Here is a 20,888-nt window from a genome sequence, read left to right on the forward strand (position 1 = left end):
TAGTCCTTATCTGTGCTAAATGCTCACTACATTGAAAGCTCGAACAACACATTGATTTCCTTCAAGCTTCATTTATTGAGATGACAGTTTGGCTTTGCCTTGATTTACACAGTCATGGTCATTTACAGTGAAACTATTACAAAACAACCTCGAGCGGAGAGAACAGAAAAATAATCTACACTTCAAGGTGATCAAAACATAACTGTAATCTTCATTTCTAGAATTTGTTCCAGAAGGATTTAGTTTGATGTTGCAGAGAAATCTAACCTGCCTACTCTTCACATGATTTCAGACATGATATCACTGTTCACAGGGTATCTGCAGATTTTTAAGGCCTTTATAGACACTAAAATCTCTAAGTGCTAACAGAACACAATACACACAAATCACAATTCCTTTATGAGCCTAATTTAAGCCCCTTTAAATCTGCTTTTTTTAATCCTGTAAATTCTGGCATTAATCTGAGCTTCAACTCATTAAACAATGCTCGGAAAGTTTTGACATTTTAAATCGTCAGCACATACCCTGTCTTAGATAACATCCAGCTGGCTGACTCCCTCTACTGGACGTTTAACCTACCCATTTCTTTTCCTCCATTACGAGGATAAGGTCATGTGATGCCTGTGCAGATAGGAGCCATACTGAACACTGTCTCACTGTACTACTGTTGGTGCACTACAATAAGTGAGCTGAATAGTTGGCATGAGTGCACGTTTGTCATTATTTTAAGATCAGGTTGTATCTTGGTGGGAAAAATGTAAATACACAAACATTAAAACATCAGACCACACAAACACACGCTCCAGGGACCACATATGAATTAATTAGTGAGGTGCAATAATGTGACACTGCTAATGCTGAATGCTTACAGTCCATTTACCAATGAATACAGTGAGATATATACATTTATATGATAAAGAAGTCGACTCTTTGCTAAAAGGCAACAAAGCACATTTGACCCAAGTTTGTTAATGTGGCGATTGTCCAAATAACAAAAACATAAATCATTCTTCGATCATCACAAACCATCAGTTTCACTCTGTTTGCTCACTTTTCACTCTCATTCGTGTTATTAAAGTACATTCTGAAAAATAGAGCCTGTATTTGCCAGTTTTGGCCAAATCTGTACATGTTCATACATTATTAGCAAGTCGTGCCTTTACAGTAATTGCAGTTTTTACATCTACTGTACATTCTTTCACTGTACAATTTCGCACAGTCCTGTCCATCTGTAACGGAAGAAAAACCAACAATGTTGAGTTTTGGAGGTGTATTAGTGCTACAGAGAACAAGTACTGTACTTTCTTTATCCTGAGCATTCTAAAAAGCTACAATGAATAGTTTTACTTTCAGTGCTAAGCAGTCTACAATAAAAACAGAGCAGGTTTTCAGTGTAGTGTCTGCTCATACATTACACAGTCTGAGGATATACATTCAAACCATTCCATTTGACTGTAGCTTTTCTTGTACAAACTGAAGGAATTTTAAAAACAAGTCACTTGACACATTATTCATATAGTTACGTATACACTCATTGCATCCTACTTGCTATTGTGCATTAGCAAAATAAACTGAGGCATTAACATTATTGGTGGCTGGAAGAAGCTAATATTATTGCATGTTACTGCAAAGTGCGCTCATGCTCTACATATGCATAGCTGATATGTTGCAAATGTGTTACTTTTTTCATTGTTTTCCACATACACGATAGTGCTTTAGTGTACACAAGGAGCTGCAGTGAGTGATGATAGCCCTAAGCTTTGGTTGCACCACAGATCAAATGATATTTCATCTTGCCAGAGATGAAAATTTCATGTGACTGTAGAATTTTCCACTTTTTCACTGAAAGCAGCTAAACAAGCAGCAGCAGCAGTGATGACTTTGTGGTCAGCTACTGCACTACAATATCATGAAAAATATTTTAGCATTATGAGCTAAAAGAAAAAGATTAGCATTTACATTTTTGTGGTCCTCTGTACATATGTTATTGTGTGTGTGTGTGTGTGTGTGTGTGTGTGTGTGTGTGTGTGTGTGTGTGTGTGTGTGTGTGTGTGTGTGTGTGTGTGTGTGTGTGTGTGTGTGTTCTATGTATGCTTCCCATATGGCCATAGCAGCTTTTCCCTGAAATGTGTTTTCACTGAAAAAGAAAGGATTGTGGAAGGACTTACTGTATACTCTTTTTGTTCTGACACTCTTGAGACGTTAGGGACTCAAATGTCTGTAGCACCAACCTATTGGCAGATTGATCATAATATGCAACCAGAAGTAAGACAGAAGAAATAAGATCTAGTTCACTCTGTCCCTGGCAAGCTTCATCACTTGAACTTTTTTTGTTTTCATTCTGCAGTACACCAACAGCCTGTTAGCTCCTACAACCAGAGGTACTGTATCTTCAGATCATCACATTCTCATGTCCGAAGCCCCCATGGTTGAGAATGTGTTTTGAATCTGAGCATACTGTAATCGGCAAAGCTGCTTTCTACTGACACTGTATATGTAATGCAATGTTATAGGCTTCAATACAACAAACACAAGCATATGTACCTTGTAGAATCTATACGTATCATCTCAAAGCTCATCATCACAAAGCTCCATGCTTATCAGTGTATTCCTTTTCGGTTGATGCTTCTTTTTTTTATCCATGAACACTAGTTTTGTGTGTTGATTTTCCTTGCACTGTTAATCCCCACTTCAGATGCTCTTACTGTTTAAAATCGAAATGGATTATGCACTATGGTGTCGATAGTGGTTCCAGAAGAGATTGTCAGCAAAAGGTATATTTTGGATGGCATAAATCTATACAGTAGGTTATTGGTAGTTTTCATCTGTCTTAAAAATGGCTCAGAAAAGAAATCACTCAATTAAAGCCTAAACACTTAAATCTGATGTTCTAATTAAACATCCTTTCCCACAGTGTCTAAACTAATCCCAATCTGAATAAGCTATTATGGGTACTTTAGATCAAGCTTACTCAGATGAGGCACTTCAGTATTTCACCCTGCAATACAGTGTGAGACTTGTTGGCTACTCATGCAACACGGGGCTTGATTTGAACTTTGAACCCAGCAAAACTAGACTTACCAAAATACATACTATGTAGAGCACCAGGCATCATATCCAAATCAACTGGGCAAAGGAACAGAAACCAAAATGTAAATAAAAAAATCAGGAAACAAAAAGAACAGAAAACTTAATATAGGTATCTGTGGTTTTGTAGATGCTAATTCCCACACTCCAACCCCCACTCAAAACCCCAACCACTGTCCAAGAGGTTCTCTGATGCTAGTCGCTCCTGAACTCCTCTTCAATTTCTGGGAGGTTCTTTTTTTCTCTCCTCAGAGTCTCGGTGAGGGGTCTGGAGCTACTGGGGGACTCCAGGTTTTTAGGTTCATTGGTATGGTAACTGCCCTTCTGCTGATAGGCATACACATAGATGCTGTACAGGCCTCCAAAGAGCAGCAGCAGCGCCAGGATCACAATAACTGAAGGACAAGAATAGGAGTCAGACATTATCCACAAGACCTGGAAGAAAAAGCTGCTCCAAGAAATACTGATGACAAGCAAGTGTTGCTTGACACAAAGATAGGTACAACTTTCTTATCTTAACAAGACAAACTGTTGGAATAAATTAATTTAGGTCTCATGTCGCCTATGATGACATAACACACTTTCTTTCTGCTGTGCCAGAAGTCTGTGATCTAATTCTGTAACATCTTAAGTGATGTTTACATTCTGCGCATGTGTGGTTTTTTGGTCTCTCTGAACAAGAAATCACTGCTCACGCTAGTGATTTAATTAGTTAGTGTGATTTACTGTGAAAGGTCATCATAACATACATAAGTTTGCCTTTCGAGACATTCTTTGCTGGGTTTGATCTCATATTCCTCTTTTTTCGCCTCTTCCTTTTAGGGGACACAATGGATCATTTGCCTCCATCTTACCCGATCACCAGCATCTTCTCCCACTATAACTCTCTGCATTTCTTCCTTTTCTACATTCAAAAATCTTTTTTTGTGGTCTTCTTTTTTTCTTCCTACCTGACAGCTCCATATTTAACATACTTTGTTCAGCATACACACTCTTCTGCACATGTCCAAATGATCTCAGCCTTGCCTTTCTCACTTTTATCTCCATATTGACCTGTCCCCCCTGTCTTTTTGTTATTGCTGCACTATACATGATAGCAGATTGCACTATCATCTTACAAATCTTCCTTTTCACTCTTGTCACAAATCTCACCTGACTCGCCTCTACCCACTCCACCTGGCCTGCACGCTCTTCTTCGCCTCTCATTCTCATTCTTCCTCTGTCTTGCCTCTGCTGACTTTCATTTCTCTGCAGTGCATACCTCCATCTCTATAGATTCTTTTAGGCCTGCTCCCTACTCTCAAATACAAATCACAGCATCGTCTACAAACATTCATGGAGGCTCCTGCTTGACCTCATCTGTCAGCCTGTCCATCACTATTGTAAACAACAAGGGGCTCAGCGCTGATCCCTGAGCTAATCCCACCCCCAACTTGAACCCATCTGTCACTCCCACCGCACACCTCACCACTGTCCCACTGTCCTCATGCATGTCCTGCAACACCCTCACATACTTCTCTGTCACTCCTGACTTCATCCCCACACACTTCTGTCATCTGAATAACCGCCTTCCACTCTTCTTCCTCTCCATACATGTCCTCACTTCCTCCTCAGTAATCCTCTGTTGGATTTGATACATTTAAAATATGATCTGACAGCAAGGTCTTAGTAAGCCAGAGGAAATTTTCAGATAGCTAGAGGAATTTTCTGAAGATTGGAGTGACCTGATAAGCACTTTGTCCTTAGTTCCCAAGCAGCTGCATTTAGAATTTGCTAAATGAATATGGACTTTGAAGATGAACTTTCTGTAATCCAGCTGTAGCAAAGACATAAATGAGTTTTTGCATCAGATTGAAATGACATCAACTATAACTTCAAGATGAAAGACCATATTACAAACATGGTTTTTCATCTTAAAAGAGAGTGCTTGTAAGTATTCAGAGACCAGCTGTACATGAGCTTTTAGACCAACCACATTTAATATTTGACAATTCAGTGAGTGCAATCATGGCATTAAATTGCCTGTAGGTGTGTGGAGGTTTTTTGTCACTCAGAATGTTCGCTGTGTAATGAAATGGCAAAACATCAACAGTGTTTGCCAGCCTTTCTGCCAATAAAATGTTCTCAACGCCTTAGGTTCATAAACACAGCAAATGGTTACAGAGAATGGTCTGTGAAGTATAAAAAAAGATAACTTCTGATGTTCTACAGTATTTCTATGTGTCTTGGAAAGATATAGAAGGGTAGAAAATGGAAGGAAAATCAACATAAAGTGTCCTAAAATGGTGTTGAATCCTTTCACTAAAACTTCATTGTACGTTTACCTCAATCTAAAATGAGGAAGACCGTCCTTCCACAAGATGTATGTCGTTCTGATTGCAGTGACTATTCCCTCAAAGAGTAAAAGGGGAATCTAAATCAGGCTGACTAAATATCCCCCAGAGCATAACAGAGCCACTGGATCATTCACTGTAGAGCTCGAGCATTCGGGTCTTATTATCTCTGTGAACGCTTTTTCTGCCAGTAGAGATTAGCATTTTATTTCATTGGTAATATTAAAACAGGAGGTGTAATTTCTGAGTCATAACCATTTTATCTATGACAATATATCAGACAGAGAAGATGTCTGATATCTGGGAGGGACCTTTGTCAGCATAGCTGAATGTTGCATTAATCTTTAATGACATGCTGATGTCCAGTATTAGCATAATATCTCAGAAGCAAAATGATTTATTAAGCTAAAGCATCTATCAATGATGAACAGTAAGCTGGGGCCATGCAGACTAAATATAGCTGATCCGGTAAAGGTCTCAGACAGGGATGGAGCAGGGAGTCTCTGTGTGGCAGTTTAATCCTGAGACTCCAGCCTCTCCTGCTCATCAGGGGGACCTGCTCTAATTTTTTTTTCATCTGTGATACTATGCTGCAGGCTGCTCATCTGCTCTCAGTGCATGTCCTCCACGTCCATGTTCTCATTATAATATTCATGTTGATTATATAACAAATACCTTCTATAAATGCATATTGAAAGCAAGTCAGCTGGCATTGTTATTGTTATGACAGCTTATATCTCTGTGTTGCAAGTACGGTCCAACACTCATGGCTATTAAGTATATATATGTATATATGTATACATATATATATGTATATATATGTATACATATATATATATATATGCTATGCTGACAAAGGTCCCTCCCAGATATCAGACATCTTCTCTGTCTGATATATTGTTATATATATATATAACTCATACATTACACTAATTTTCTTTATTTAATCAGTATACCTGAATGCACTCAAATATAGACAACACTATCATTTGGTATGAACTTAAATGCTTGAAAAATAGTTATTTACTTTACTGTAATTATGTTCTATGTTTTGTTTTTCCACATATAATAAAATTCTGCCTTCAGAAAGAATCAACCACTGAAAAGCTCCTGTCAGACTCTGACAACTCTGCTCTAATTTTGGATTAGAGGATTTTAGGAAAAACTAAGAGAGAATTTAAAACAGCGTTTGTGCCATCTGGGGCACGAGGAAAAGAGTAAAACAGAAATGAAGGAGATGAGTGGTGCTTTAGATTAAATGAAATAAACTACTAAATGTCACATTACACGTTTTGTACAACTTCAAGATAAAAATGATTCTTACCTGTTATCCAAAATAGACCTAAGTCATCATGGATATAAATATACTCTGTAAGAGAGAGAGATGCACAGTTCAGGAAATGAACAGAAAACAATAATGCCTTTATTTCATGAGAGTTACACTATGAAAAATAAACTTCTACCTATTCCAGTAAACCAGGGGTCGGCCTCCCATGGTACATAACCGAGGACAGGGGGGAAGGCACCACAAATAGACTCAGAGACATAGCCGTGCGTCTGTACTGGAGGATCTGTTTCGTTTGGACGGAACAGGGTCTTCAGAGGTGCATAGACATTATATCTGACCCCAGATATGCAGCCTATGAAGCCTGGAGCATTGTGCCTCTGGATTTCGTAGTCAATGTCACCAACCTCTGAAGGGAACGATACAGAAATTAAACATGAGATCAGGATCTGATTAAACAAAAAATAATTTTAAAAAATCCTTGCAGCAAGATGTTATTAATAACAGATAGTTAATAAGCCTTATACCCATCACTCTGCCCAGGAACATGGACTTTGGAGAGTCAAACCTGGCATCTTCCACCAAGGTTATCTTTTCCACAATAGGCTCCATGTAATCCACCTATGGATAGAGAAACATTTGTTTTTACACCTCAAGGGGACATTGCAGAATAAAAAGACACCACTGCATGCCTATAGTACGACCAGCATCAATGATTATAAACAGTTAACCAGCTACAGATAAAGCACTTCCAAATAAAAAGCACTATTTTTAAGACATTCTCTGACGTGACATATGAAAGTAATAAATGTGAGGCTACCAACCTGGCTTTTATCAAAGGTAAAGATTCCAGCCTTTTTACCTGACCCCAAATCTAATCCCCAAATGTAAAACTATTACTTGAACATTTGTGTAGATCACAAATTTGTAGGAAAATTCTGCTTCTCTTGGGGAAGTTCAGTTAGTTGGGTATCCTTAAGTAGTGTTCAGAATTACGAGACATAATAAATGATTTCACAGAAGGTAATCTAAACCACAGATCACATTGTACACAGTGGGAGCAATGACAGCTTGAACCTGGGTTTTGATGGTTCTGTTGTGTCTGGTTATGTTCACATAGTGAGGGAATCCATCTGCCAGGTTTCTGTGAGTCAGCTGGTACTTGTGTGTTATGACTCCCAGCTTATACCTCAGATCTACACTACCTGAGGGGAGAGGCAAGAGAGTAAATCAATAGCATACAGTACTGTTTTGCTGAATAACTCTAACAAGTGAATAAAATCACTACGCTCTCCTAAAAATGAGATTATGTGCAAAGTTACGGCTTTCCCATTCTCAACAAATATTGTTTCTTAGTTTTCCATACCATCAGTCTTGAGGACGATAGCGATGTAGTCCTGGACGAAGGAGCTTATGTAGAGCAACACGGCTGGTGTGTGAACAGTGCTAAAACTGAACTCTATGTCATCTGCTGTATCGTTGTAGCCGAGACTGAAATTGTCGTAGTGCGGGTCAATCCAGTTGGCCCACGCTGCTTCATCTGATACTGGCTTCTTTCGTATGTTGTACCTCATCCATGATCCAATCTCAAAATAAGCTCCAATATCTTAGAAAAATAATTATTAGATTTCAGTCTGCATTTCATTACATTTACTTTTGTTGTGCTGAACATAACTTACCTTTATGGCAGTAGAAACCATCAAAGGCTGTATTGTTACAGTCACAAGTATAGGAAGCGTATCCCTCGATACACTGCCCGCTGTTTCGACATGGTATGGTAGCATTAAGACACTGTCCAGTACAGTTCCTCCTTATGCCCTGTTCTTCGTTTACTTTCCCCTCTAAATCGAGAGGCACGCCATTCATCCGCAACCCTCGAAGGCAGCCCAAGAAAGGTCTCAAGGTACGATTGGCTGAACCTGTGACAAAGAATACTTGTATCAGTGGCTAGAGGACACATTAAATTGATTTAATTTGTGTCGTTTTTATATTTTGACATTTCCAAGTACACCTCAGGAAACCTACCTACAATGAGAGGATGTGTGAACTTCATGGTGATAAAAGTCTGAGGTGGGAAGCGTTTGACTGCCCATGGCTGATAATCTACCTTAATCCGAGCCAACTTCACGTTAAGCTCGGCCTGAACGAAATGCCACTCGTTGTCATTAAGTGGCACAGGAGAGTGTAGGGTCGCATTAAGGATGCCATCGCCAACCATAAATACAAAAGCAAGATCCTGGGTGGCTGGAGGAAAAGAAAAGATACAATTAGCAAAATACTTTTTACAAAATGTACAGTTCTAATAGGATAAACTTGAGAATTGCCTTCTAACAGATGAACCCACTCACTATTGAGCTCTATTCTTATAAAGTTTCTAAGATGATCATCGGAGTTCTCCAGGAAGACACAATGGTCACGATAGGTTTTGAAGTGGAAAGAGATGTCAACAGTTGTTTCAGGCCTGAAGGTGGGGAATGTTATGTAAGTGGGCTTTGTGAAGGCTATGGTGTTCCAGATGTTTCCTGTGGAAAACATTGAAATAAATTTGGAGAAAAACAACTCAGAGCCCCTTGATACACTAGAGATGAGCATATGTGTTAGCGAAAGCCATAATATTTATTCTCACTGTCGCCATGGCAGCGGAGTGGCCCAACTGTGAAATGTGCTTCTGAGCCGGTCCTATTGGTGTCCCCGACCACCACCTTCCTCACAGGCAGATGGTCTCTAAAGTCCAAGTAGCCTTTGTCCGAGTACCTGAAAAGCCACAAAGAAAACGATTAATGTCAAAGTCACAAGGTAAACACATTCAGTGTGTTCTTCTCTCACCATTGTCTATAGTCAGCGTCGCAGTTGCACTGAAACTTGGGGTCGACGCAGGTTTGATTGACAGCACAGCCGCATTTTTGGACTTCTCTGAATGTCCCACCCCAATAATAATGGCTCTGATTGTTGCGACCAATCCAGTAAGTGAAAGGCCTTCCATCTATTTTGAAAGAGAAATTGAATCTGTGTTTGAAACATGAATTCATTTTCAATATTTTCTTCCTTATTGATCATCTGCACGCTATTAAAATCTGTCTCATCCGACTTACTGGGGGTATTGAGGATACGGGACTTATAGCATGAGTAGTCTATCCACTGTTCACAGTACATGGAGGTGTTTGCAAGAGCAGTGACTTCATCCCAGGTGGCATTCCAGTAGTTGACATCTCCTATATATGGCTTGTCGATTGAACTCCCAATCACCTTAGTACCTTCCACTCGATCACTCAATATCACTGTCCAAGCCTTATATGCTGCAAAAAGGTTTGATAGATGTAAGTCAAATCAGAAAAGGATCAAAGAGAATAATGGGGTGAAAGTAAGGAACATGATGAAACACTAAAAAGAAATTTACTATATAATAATATCTTCCTCTATAATAATATGGAGGAAGCAGAGGATGAAAAGTTTTACAAGACAGATATAAAGGCAGCAACAGCTGGATCTCTCTTGATATATATAAATCCTTTTTTTAATTTCCCTTGAAACTTCAGTGCACATTTCTCATTACCCTCACATAATAGCATGACTTTTTTTCTCCCTCTTTTCGCAACCTACAGATAAAACATCAAACACCGAACACAGTGCTGCTGCAGCCATGCGTTATTAGCAGCAATGACTACTTACATTTCATTTTGCAGTACACTTCAAATGGTTTCAATGGCCCACTGAGATCGGGATCGATGGTGTAGTTTCCAGACCAATACTTGCCACTGAGTCTGTAGGCCTCACATGATTCTTTATAAACCGCTGTTTGGGGAAATAATGGAGCAATTTATTATAATAAGGAGTATAAATAACACAAGCAAGGTGTTATTTATTTAAGAAAGTGTTGGCGTTTTACAATTATCAGCTAGCACTTACACATGTGACACACTTCTCCTTTATAGCCTGTATTCTCACACAGGCAGATGAAGTCATCCCAAGACTGGATGCATCTACCTTCGTGCTCGCATGGATTTGGAGTACATCTGCAGACAAAAGAGATTATTATACTAAGTTTTTGGTTATTTAAAAAGTGAGCGACTTACATAAATAACCAGTGTTTTTTTTCCACCATCCTATTCTCCTTTTTGTGATATTTTTCTCCTGCTAAGTTCCTTTAGACAGAGTTTATGAGGTCAAGTTACTTTTAAAAACCAGACACACCAAACCAATTATGTCTGACAGCAATGTGGGGCCAAGTAGTCCACAAACATTACAAATGGATTATTAATAAATATGATAAATGATAAAGTATGACATACACTAATAACTCATTATTGCAGTGCTGTATTAGTATATTTTTAATTAAACGGAATCAGTCAGGTTTCCTGAATGACTAATAGTGTGTTTCACCTGTCAGTGATCCCACAGGTGCCCAACAGCAGCTCGGCATATCTTCCCCACTGTCGCATCAGAATAATGTCAATATCGAGCTGTTCGTTGTCTATGAAGATATGCTGCATGCAGCCATGGAAGCGATTCAGCTTGGTTTCACATTTCCTGACTGTGTTATTAGTTTTCGGACAACCTAAATGGAGGAAAGCAAATTTTGTAAGATTTGATGAGCACAGATTTGATCTATGTGATCTTTTTGTTGTTAGCAGTTATCTGAGAAATCGACTCACCTCCAAAAAAGTAGCGGTCGCCTGTCCGAATAGTGAAAGGGTTGGTGATCTTTAGTGGTGAGCCCTCCTCCTCATCAATAGTGAGAGTTAGCAGGTTGTCTCTGGCTGCCAAATCAACTGAATGCCAATAACCATCGTTTAGTCTGTATCCTGTGGAACAAGACGAAGCCCTTTGTGATGCTGTCATATTATGTTATCAGTACAGATATGTACAGTTGTTTTTTTACATATTATCAGTACAAAAATCACATGCATAATGCTAACCATTCTTTCAGTTGTCAGGTAAAGGTTGCCATGAATTGTCCAATTATAGTTTAGGGACAGAAAATATTTAAATGTGGAGAAATTAAAGTTTGGTGGTATGTCTCTGTTATGGAACTTTCCTGACCCTCCATGCATTTACGTCCATAAGATCTTAGGCAATGATACTGTTTTGTGATTTGCCTGTGTATACCACCATTGTGGATTTCAAACAATCAAAATGTGATTTATTAATAATCTTATTTTAACAAAGTCCCAAAAAGTTGATTCTGTTCATCTGGACATAACGTTTTCAGTGGAAGAAACGTTTCATCACTCATCCAAGTGACTGCTTCAGTCTCAGCTGACTGCAGGTTTCCCCACCCTTATAAAGAGTAAATTTGCATATTGACTGAAACTAGCACCACTGGCGAGCAATGGGCTGTGAGGTCTGTTTCTTGATCATTAATATGTGTCTGAGAAAAGCCTACCAGCAGCAAACTGAATTTTCTTCTTGCCAGGCTGGAATATAGTGACATTGATCTGTCCCTCGCTCAGACCCAGCTCAAGAGCACCCAGATCATCAGCAAAACGTGTGAACATCAGGAGCCCTGTGTAGTCCCATGAGCGGAACTTGAACTTGACAAACATGCGGGGCCTCCTGAAGAACCCTGGCACCTGCAGGTAGTTATTGGGCCCAGCGAAGGTCATTGGTTTCAGCAAAATGTCACGGCAGGTAAAATGCATCTTTTTCTAGATGGAGAGAGAAAATTGACCACATTAGCCACACTGAAACGAATGACAGTGTTTGTGATTAAACTGTGAACATAAAACAGACGAATTTGGGTGAAGCTGCAAATTTTAAAGGCGATTACCCAAAATGGTGAAGTTGCTATATAATGGATTAGAGTTATCGTAGAGCCCTACCCTTCTTGGTATATGGATGTCGGGATCTTCTCTCTTGGCCTTGTCGATGACATTGATGCCATTGATGAAGACGTTTTCCATACAGCCCGCGAAATTTGGTGTGGAAGGGAGGTGAGGCATGTTTTGCTCTATTACTCCTCCTACATAGATCTAAGCATCGGGTATTAAGACAGTCAGATACCCAGCGCATTGTCCTACATTCACTAATATTTCTGCAGTTAAAGGAGAATATATTCCAAACAGTACCTGTTTATCTAGATCCAGATGAGTAAATTCTCCATTACATATTGCTGTCACTGTTTGACTGTCCACTGTGAGGTTCACCTGTCGACCATAACGTTTGATTGTGACATAGTGCCAGTGGAGATTATCAAGAAGGCTGCCAGCGGTCAGTGTAGTCCGTCCATTAACTTTGTGTACATTGCTGCTTCCTGAAAAACCAAGAGCAAACACAGCATGGAAAGAACTGAATAAAAATGTTCAAAGCATGTTAAGATATTTGGCATAACTGAAAGATCTAACTCAACAACCTAACCAGCAATACCAAGATCCCTACCGTGACACTTCGGCTTTGTTTCAGGTTATCTCTGAGATGGATGTTACTGTTACAAAGTTTTTAGTTCCTGGTTACAATAAATGTAAAACAATTTTTTAATGCTGGTTGTACCAAGACTGATGTGCAGGTAAAGCCGGCCTTTCTTCAGCTCCAGGGTAAAGAGGTCTCCCTGAATCCCTTCACTGTGCAAAAGAAGGCCATCCTGCTCCAGAGTCTTGAAGTTTATGGCAATGTGGTCCTGCAGCGTACGGGACTTTTTTTCAGGATACTTGTAGACCACTGAGTCATCTCCATTGTACTGTAGCACATAGGAATCTGCAACAAAATTTCAACCTGATTCAGTTTAAAAGAGTAATGTGGCAAGTATGCTACATGGCTCATGTCCTTGAGCTCCTTGAAATTGTTTGGCACTTTAGCTTGCGTAATGCATTCAAACAACTGAAGAGTACTGAGAGTAGTCACTTATGAAAGAATATGGAACTAGTATAGCACATTTGGCATGTTTTAAAAATATAGTTAAGAGCTATGGTTAACTGCTGGATGTCAGTCAGAATCAGGAAATCCATGTAGAGCATCCTTCAGTCATTTTTACCATAAGGGCAGCCAAACAGCTCCAGTCTCACACCAATCTTCCCTCCATTCTCTGTGTTCCATGCCAGAGGCAGCAGACGAATATGTTTAGCAGTAAAGGCGTAATGGAAGACATTCCTCTTCACCTGATAATAATTCCAGTTACCAGGCAGTGTCTGCAAACAGATGAGACAGGAGAAGAGTGGAGAGTTATTGAGCCACTGCTATGGTGTTAAAGCCTTATTAAGAGGCGATGATGAATTGATGATGAGATTAGCTTTGTCAGTGATAATATTCTGTGCTGTCTTTGTTTTTCAGCCTGTGGCAATGAATATAATGGAACACCCACTGAATCCCAAATCTGCCATAGAGATTACATTTGACTAGTTAATCCTCGACTCATCCCTTTTATGGCTTTCATCCCACCACGGCCATTAGGGCCCAGTGACACCTACAGAGTTGCCTCCTTTCATGATGTACGGCGTCCAGGAGTCTGGTCGATCTCCGTAGAGCAGAGTGTATTTGGTGACCCAGTCATATGAGTTGAAGGTCCCCTGAGTGGCAACTGCCACCAGTCGGTACTTCCTGCCCAAGTCTATCTGCAACCATGGCTGTCTGTCCCTTGGGGAAGGGGACCAGCCACTGCTGCCTGAGGGCATGAAAACAAAAGATTAGATCAAATTTGGCAAGAATCAAATAACTGGAAATACAACTGTGACCTTACAGAGCTAATCTTAAATCTTACTGGAATGATTACACAGTATGTAATGTACTGCTACTACAAATCAAACTGTGTTTGAAATACCTGCATCATAGCTGGTAAACACTCTATTTGACCTACTAGTTGTTAACTTTGTTAAAAAATAGCTTCCTTTGCTAAAAGTAGGTTCAATCAAATCAAAAAATAATAAAACATGATTTTATGTTTTAGTAGCAGGATTTTTTAAATAAATTATATCATATTCTCTTCATTTCCATTGAAAGTATTGTCACCTTAAGATAGAGTCTCTCACTTTATGGCTTATAGATAGTGGATCTGAATGGAAGTACTACGGTGAATTTGTGCTGTGAATCAGGTCTCAAATATAACTAGCATAAAGTTAAGGACTGGCTCTACATTACAAGAACTTACCATATAGTTTGGCAAAATTGGCAGAGTACAGAAAGTTATATCTGGAAGAGGCCAGGAAGGAGGACGCATACAGCCCAGAGATGAGTGGATCGGCACATTCTCCTGCAGTGAAAACAGGGACAACACCAACATCAGAAGGTGTTTTAAAAAGGTGCTTTTTATAACAATGCACCATTCGAAATGAATAACAACAGCAGGCACTCCTGCACAGCTAGATAAGAAAACTCCACTTGGAGATTAATTAGCAGTTACTGCATTCTCTGGGAGACACGTTTACTCGGATCAATTCAATTCAAAGCAAAGCACTAATACCTTTAGTATTGTTTTGTTGTTTGTTTTTTTGCAGATTAAAATAAACACATGTTAACTATGATGATGATAATAATAATAATAATATCAATTTTCATTGTTATGCTGATGACACCCAGCTCTACATTTCCTCCAAACCTAATTCATCCCTTCTGTCTTATGGAGATGAGATCATGGTTCTCCTCCAGTTTTCTCAAACTTAACAGAAATTAAACAGATCCTTATCTATGCGATCTGCTCCATATTACCACTAACTTCCCGTTCTCTCAAATCTTCATCTGCAATTCATCTTGTTGGTCCTTCTGCTTGTCTTATCACTACAGGGAACAGAGCTTTCGGTCGCTCTGCTCCTCGGCTCTGGAACTCATTTCCTCCTGTCATAAGAAATATAGATTCCCTTCCCTTTTTTAAGTCACAGCTCAATACACATCTTACTTTTTTGTATTTTAATGTATTTTAATCTACTGTTTTATTGATATCTTTCTTTTCTTTGTAAGGTGACAATGGGTTTCAGAAATGCACCCTCAAATAAAATGTATTATTATTATTATTATACATACATATATATCTATAAATAATAAATATACCTTTAAATATATAATATTTAAAGAGAGAGAGAGAGAGAGAGAGAGAGCTGTCATGCTGCTTTGCTATTGTACATGTGGTTATGAGGCTAATGGGGCCATCACGCATCTGCTCAGACTTGCTCCCTGCTTGAGGGCTGTTAAAAGTGACCATAATTCTACCTAATCTTGCTTCTGTCGTGGCTGGGGATAAATGGCTGATGCCCTCACCTCCAGCTGTAAAGGAAACAGTTTCTCATTTTACGTGCCAAAATATGCTCCTTGAGACTCTTAAGACATTTAAAATAGATAAACCAAAATCCTGGAGGGATAATATTTATTCAATGAAAGACAAAGCAGGTGCATCAATAAATAAATAAAAAATTTTAATCTTGCTTATGTATAACTATTACTGAAATGGAAGAAGCTCCTATCTGACCTTCCACCAGTGTCAGTATAATCCTCTCTTAAATGTTTGGAGTTGTTTACTACTAAACAGGAGTTTTAATCATTGTTTTACATTCGTGGAGGTCATACAGAAGAAGGCATGGTAACCAGCAGCTAAGGACAAGGCATGTTAGCAGAGTTAGTATACTGACTGCAAATGGAGCTAGATAAGGACAAGTGGAGCACAGTCTGAAATTTTAAACAACTTTAATGAGTTCTGTCCACATCTCTCCAAGGGCATGATGCACATTCAGAGGGAGGAAATGTGCTGAGCAAGGGAAATATGACCTTGACTTTCTGATTCAGCTTCTTCTCTAATGGCTTTCTCTCTCTTTGTGATACACAAATGCCTGCTATTCTGCAGATAATCAATAACAGATCTCTGCTGCATTACTTTACTGCTGTGCTCTAAAGCCATTTCAAGTGAACCACACCCTCAAATGTCCAGTCCCACAAAAAATACATATACTTCGAAGTTTTGAGATGCAATCACATAAGTAAAGCTCCTTTGCTACTAGTAGCTTGAGTAATTACTTCTTTAACTTCTTCAGTTACTCGTAAATGAAATGGTGTTTGGCTTTAACAGCTTCATCTTAGACTGCATCAAGGTAACCTAGGTCACACAGCTCCTCCTTTTTATGAAAAGCATGCCACGCACTCCGCACCCAGATCTATTCACTGTCTCACTTCCTTTCCCTCATTTTGATATCACTCTCTTTATCTCCACCCCAACTCTAAAAACCCTCCAATCTTCCGTGCTTTCACTGTATCCCATTACTCTTGCTCATCATCATCATCATTGCATAATGTTCTCTGCCTTCTCTGCCTGTCTCTTCCCTATTGGGCGTTGTCATGCTGCAGCAGTTAGAGCGTACCTGAAGCCTGTGTACCCTGCTACTTGTGATTTTGCACCCCCTCCTGTCTGTGCACCACACGGGGTAGTCTATTTCTCCGTTTATCATTAAGAGGCTGTGGAGAACAGCGTAGCTGTGTAGAGCTCTAGCACCACTCATGCTGAAATATCATTCTGCCGCTAGTGTGGGTAGGCCTGTCTGGGCTGACACATCGTTTTTGCCGGTTACATACAGTATGCAGAGGCACCTCCTTTGACTGACGCTGCTCTGTGATGCATGGCTGCTGACGATTCACACAGCAACCGTGTCTGAGTGAAGGCATCCACTGAATTTGGGCATCTCCAAACATACCAAAACATACTGCAACAAAGCAGTACATAAGAATGGCAAGAAAGGTTTTGCTAAATTATTCATATTTGGGCAGACATCACAGTGGGTGGTGCCTGACTACCAAGGACCAAAACTACAAACACTACAGAATATCAGAGTTCTGCTGAGACTTAAAGTTAAATCTAAATGACTATTACAGCTTCTTTAGATATAAATTCCCCTCTCACGAACCAAACAGTTAGTTCCTTGTTATTCATACTATAAGCTTTAGATTTATTCACATGTATTCCACCTTCTTATTCCTCACACACACATAGACACACACTCTCACTTCAGAGAGCGAGTTTCAGCCTCACCCCAGGATGATTTAGAGTGCTCTGAGATCCAAGGCTCCATTTTGCTCTGGCACAGCTCCACTGTGCATGTCTCCACAGCAGACCAGAGGGCTGCATTAAACTATCATCAGAACTTTTGTAGATAAAACACAGAGACATCAACTTGTTGATTGGAAATCAGCAAACGAATGCACTTGACAAACATATTCAGCTTAACTGGTTTCTCTGTTCATCTTCTGCAGTTAGCGTGGCATCTCAGAGAAACTTTCTCTTTTTTTCAAAATAAAAAAAAAAATAGTTCCTGTATAGCAAAGTTATAATTTCTCATAAGGGGATATCTCAAAGGCATATATCAATACTACAATGTGGAACCGTTTATGTTCTCAATAACCTAACAATAACACACACACACACACACACAGAGATAGATAGATAGATAGATAGATAGATAGATAGATAGATAGATAGATAGATAGATAGATAGATAGATAGATAGATAGATAGATAGATAGATAGATCTACTAACAGTAAGTCAGTATCTGAATTTCTGAATTTCACATTCCAAAGTGACATACCTTAGTCCATCCTCCATCTTTTTTACCTAAACTAATGCGCCAGTATCTGGAAGTGTGCGTTAAAGAAGCCTTGAAGACCCTCTGAGGTCATCTTGACAGTGACATCACACATAACGCTTATCAGTATGCATTCAAGCTCTGGTGAATGGGTCTAGGTGGGTGTTTAGCCTTACCCAATTTTAGCCCCAAACATACCCCCACAAACGTATTCCCGATTCTGTCACCTGCAAGACAACTGAAGCACTTCACCAGTCTTATAGCAGATGTTGATTTCCCAGCAAGCTAAAAGCGAGATGCAGCGCTTTCTGGGCAGCTCATGGACACCTAGGTTTCCCAAAAAAAAGTACTGCAGTGGGCTGGTCCCGGTCAGGACGCTGAGCCCTGCTCTCTCAAACGTTGCTATTAAAAATCGCTCAACCGATTTTCGCCAACAAGAAGATACACTGTGTGTATATTATTATATTTGAATCAACATAAACAGCACTGCGCTTTTAAAATAAAATAGAGTTGAGCCCGCACGCTGCAGAAACTTGCGTGCAGGCTGGGAGAAAGCACTGCAATGCAGACAGTCCAGTGCAAAGGGGGATCGCCGTGCGCACCTTATGCAGGACCGACGTGGTTTGCTTCAACACTTTTCGTGCTTTGAAATGTTCAGTAGCCAAAAGCAAGCCGTGAAAATGAAATCGTGTCCGTTTAACACAATGCCCGGTTTCGTCGCAGCGTGCGTTGCCCTTCAAACATCCCAACATCTCAGGCTACATTTTGCCCTCCAGTGATATTTTTCACTCATCAGGTTATCGCGTGTTAGAATGCAACTTTTTCGTCAGCGTATGATCCGACACTAAACAGTCTGCAGATAATGCATGTATATACACCCTGAAATATTTTAATCATATTCTAGCAAGCGACAGTAGATGAATAATTGCTGTTTCACAAGACTTACGTGATGAGCAATGTTGAAACCCCCAAAACAAGAGGCATATGCTCAGTGTTTTGCAAGTCATCCTTCACTTAGGACACGTTTATCCACATATGCTATGTTAATTAGATCGTAGATTGTTCTGCAGCATCCTCTCACCCCCCCTTTAGCCCAACTTTAACTCGCGCTGCTCCAACTCCTCTTCCCGGGATCTCGGGCAGCCTCTACCGGGGCGGGGACGCGCATCGGTTGCTGGTGCTGATGCTGCGCTACGCCGAGAGCGCGCACTTTTCTTTTATATCCTTTTAATGGTTTTATTTACATGACCGTAATGGAATGCAATAGCTCCTGTATGGTGGCAATCAACATGCTTTTCAGTTTTTTGCATAAGCGGTGCGCTTGCAGGCAGTTCAGACAGGATTCAGATGGGTCCCGTACGCAGGAGCCTGGATTTTCAAATGCAGAAGAAATTTGATAGGCGGAGAAAAAGAAACAAAAAAACTTTTAAATTGCGCAGCTGTCAGGTGTTCTCCACAGCAACTAAGAATACAGTGATTTCAGTCCCCAAATCAATATCGTGAAGCTGGTCAAAGTGATCAGTTTTCAATCAGTTTTCGATTAAATATCAATGTTCTGAATATTCATTCCTCTTTTCTTTTCCTTTATATTTCATATCATCCTTTGGCACTGTTTTCATGGCTTCCACTTGTCCGGTTGTGCCCCGTGTTTTCGAGGGTTTGGTTAAGAACGCTTTCTCTCCGGGAACGCAGACGTGAACTTCTTCCAAAAATAAGATGACGCTCAGTAATATCCTTTACCAGCAGCAGAACCGCAGAGTTGGCTATGACAATCACATCTGACCAGTAGGCTGCACTGTTCTGCTTGATGCTCGTGTGACCCTTGTCCAGGTATTTCGTGCAAGTGCAACCCTCACAACAGAACAGGTTATAGCCTAAGGATGCCAGTTGTGGCTGAACTCAGATTCATCCCTGGAGACTCACATGCACAATGGAGTGGGGGCGGGGTGAGACTGATGCGGAGGAGAGGGATTTATGGCGATGGGTGGCACACTGACCACAAAAAGGGGGGCGGGGGGGAGGCTTTGGGATTAAGAATTGGGTTTATGGGACGGCAGTGCGTCAGTGATGATGTGAGATTGAATGCCTTTATCGTGGGATTTACGTGTTTTCAATCAAATCAGATTGTCTGTTTGTAAGCTGCAACTATTTTCACTACCGAAATACCGTAAAAGTACAGAATTATATCTGCAGGGAGAAGACAATGGCAAGCAGGAGAAATTGACACGGGAGAGTAAAATAGGACATCAAATCAGCACCAGAAAGTGGCTGCAAATAGTCTCCAGGCTTTGCATATGGATTTGTCTAACTGATAAGAGACAGAAAGCAAAGGATTTGATGGGTAATTTATCTCAGTCACAGTAGAAATTTCTTGTTTTCCCCCTACTGCCCCAAATATTCAACTGAGGTTTCAAAGTAGTGGAGTGTACAATAATCAGTAATATTTTACAGATGTACTTGTTTCCGATAAGATGCCATGTATTTGCCCTTAATATTGAGAGGAAAATAAAGAGTTTAACACCCTCACACAGCTTGGATAATTTATAGTTCAGTACACTGTAATTTATGGTAAGGCAACAAGCAAAGAGGATTACTTAATTTCAACGGGCATTATTTTAGATATAATGTGGAGCATGCAGTAGATGCATGCAGCACATCTGCACCTAGCTTATAGATATGGCTGGCTGGAGGCCATC

At 40.0% G+C, this 20,888-nt stretch overlaps 1 protein-coding gene across 1 annotated transcript; it reads right to left on the minus strand.

The window, feature by feature from the left end:
• Window positions 1-55: 55 nt before the first annotated feature.
• cntnap1 (contactin associated protein 1) lies at window positions 56-20,120 on the minus strand. The gene is made up of 24 exons (XM_084925449.1): window positions 19,139-20,120; window positions 14,783-14,884; window positions 14,106-14,299; window positions 13,673-13,826; window positions 13,192-13,395; window positions 12,771-12,955; window positions 12,525-12,674; window positions 12,089-12,350; window positions 11,358-11,507; window positions 11,086-11,260; window positions 10,612-10,718; window positions 10,375-10,497; window positions 9,798-10,001; window positions 9,532-9,688; window positions 9,332-9,459; window positions 9,054-9,227; window positions 8,731-8,949; window positions 8,385-8,624; window positions 8,072-8,311; window positions 7,783-7,910; window positions 7,233-7,326; window positions 6,884-7,114; window positions 6,745-6,789; window positions 56-3,482 (listed from the first exon to the last, which is right to left on the minus strand). Exons 1-24 carry the CDS (start codon window positions 19,197-19,199, stop codon window positions 3,283-3,285), a joined length of 3,927 nt encoding a protein of 1,308 aa, XP_084781575.1. The 5' UTR covers window positions 19,200-20,120; the 3' UTR covers window positions 56-3,282.
• Window positions 20,121-20,888: the final 768 nt, after the last annotated feature.

Source organism: Perissodus microlepis, chromosome 4, assembly GCF_051167445.1.
Source record: "Perissodus microlepis isolate ML-2025 ecotype Zambia chromosome 4, ASM5116744v1, whole genome shotgun sequence".
Taxonomy (NCBI): Eukaryota; Metazoa; Chordata; class Actinopteri; order Cichliformes; family Cichlidae; genus Perissodus; species Perissodus microlepis.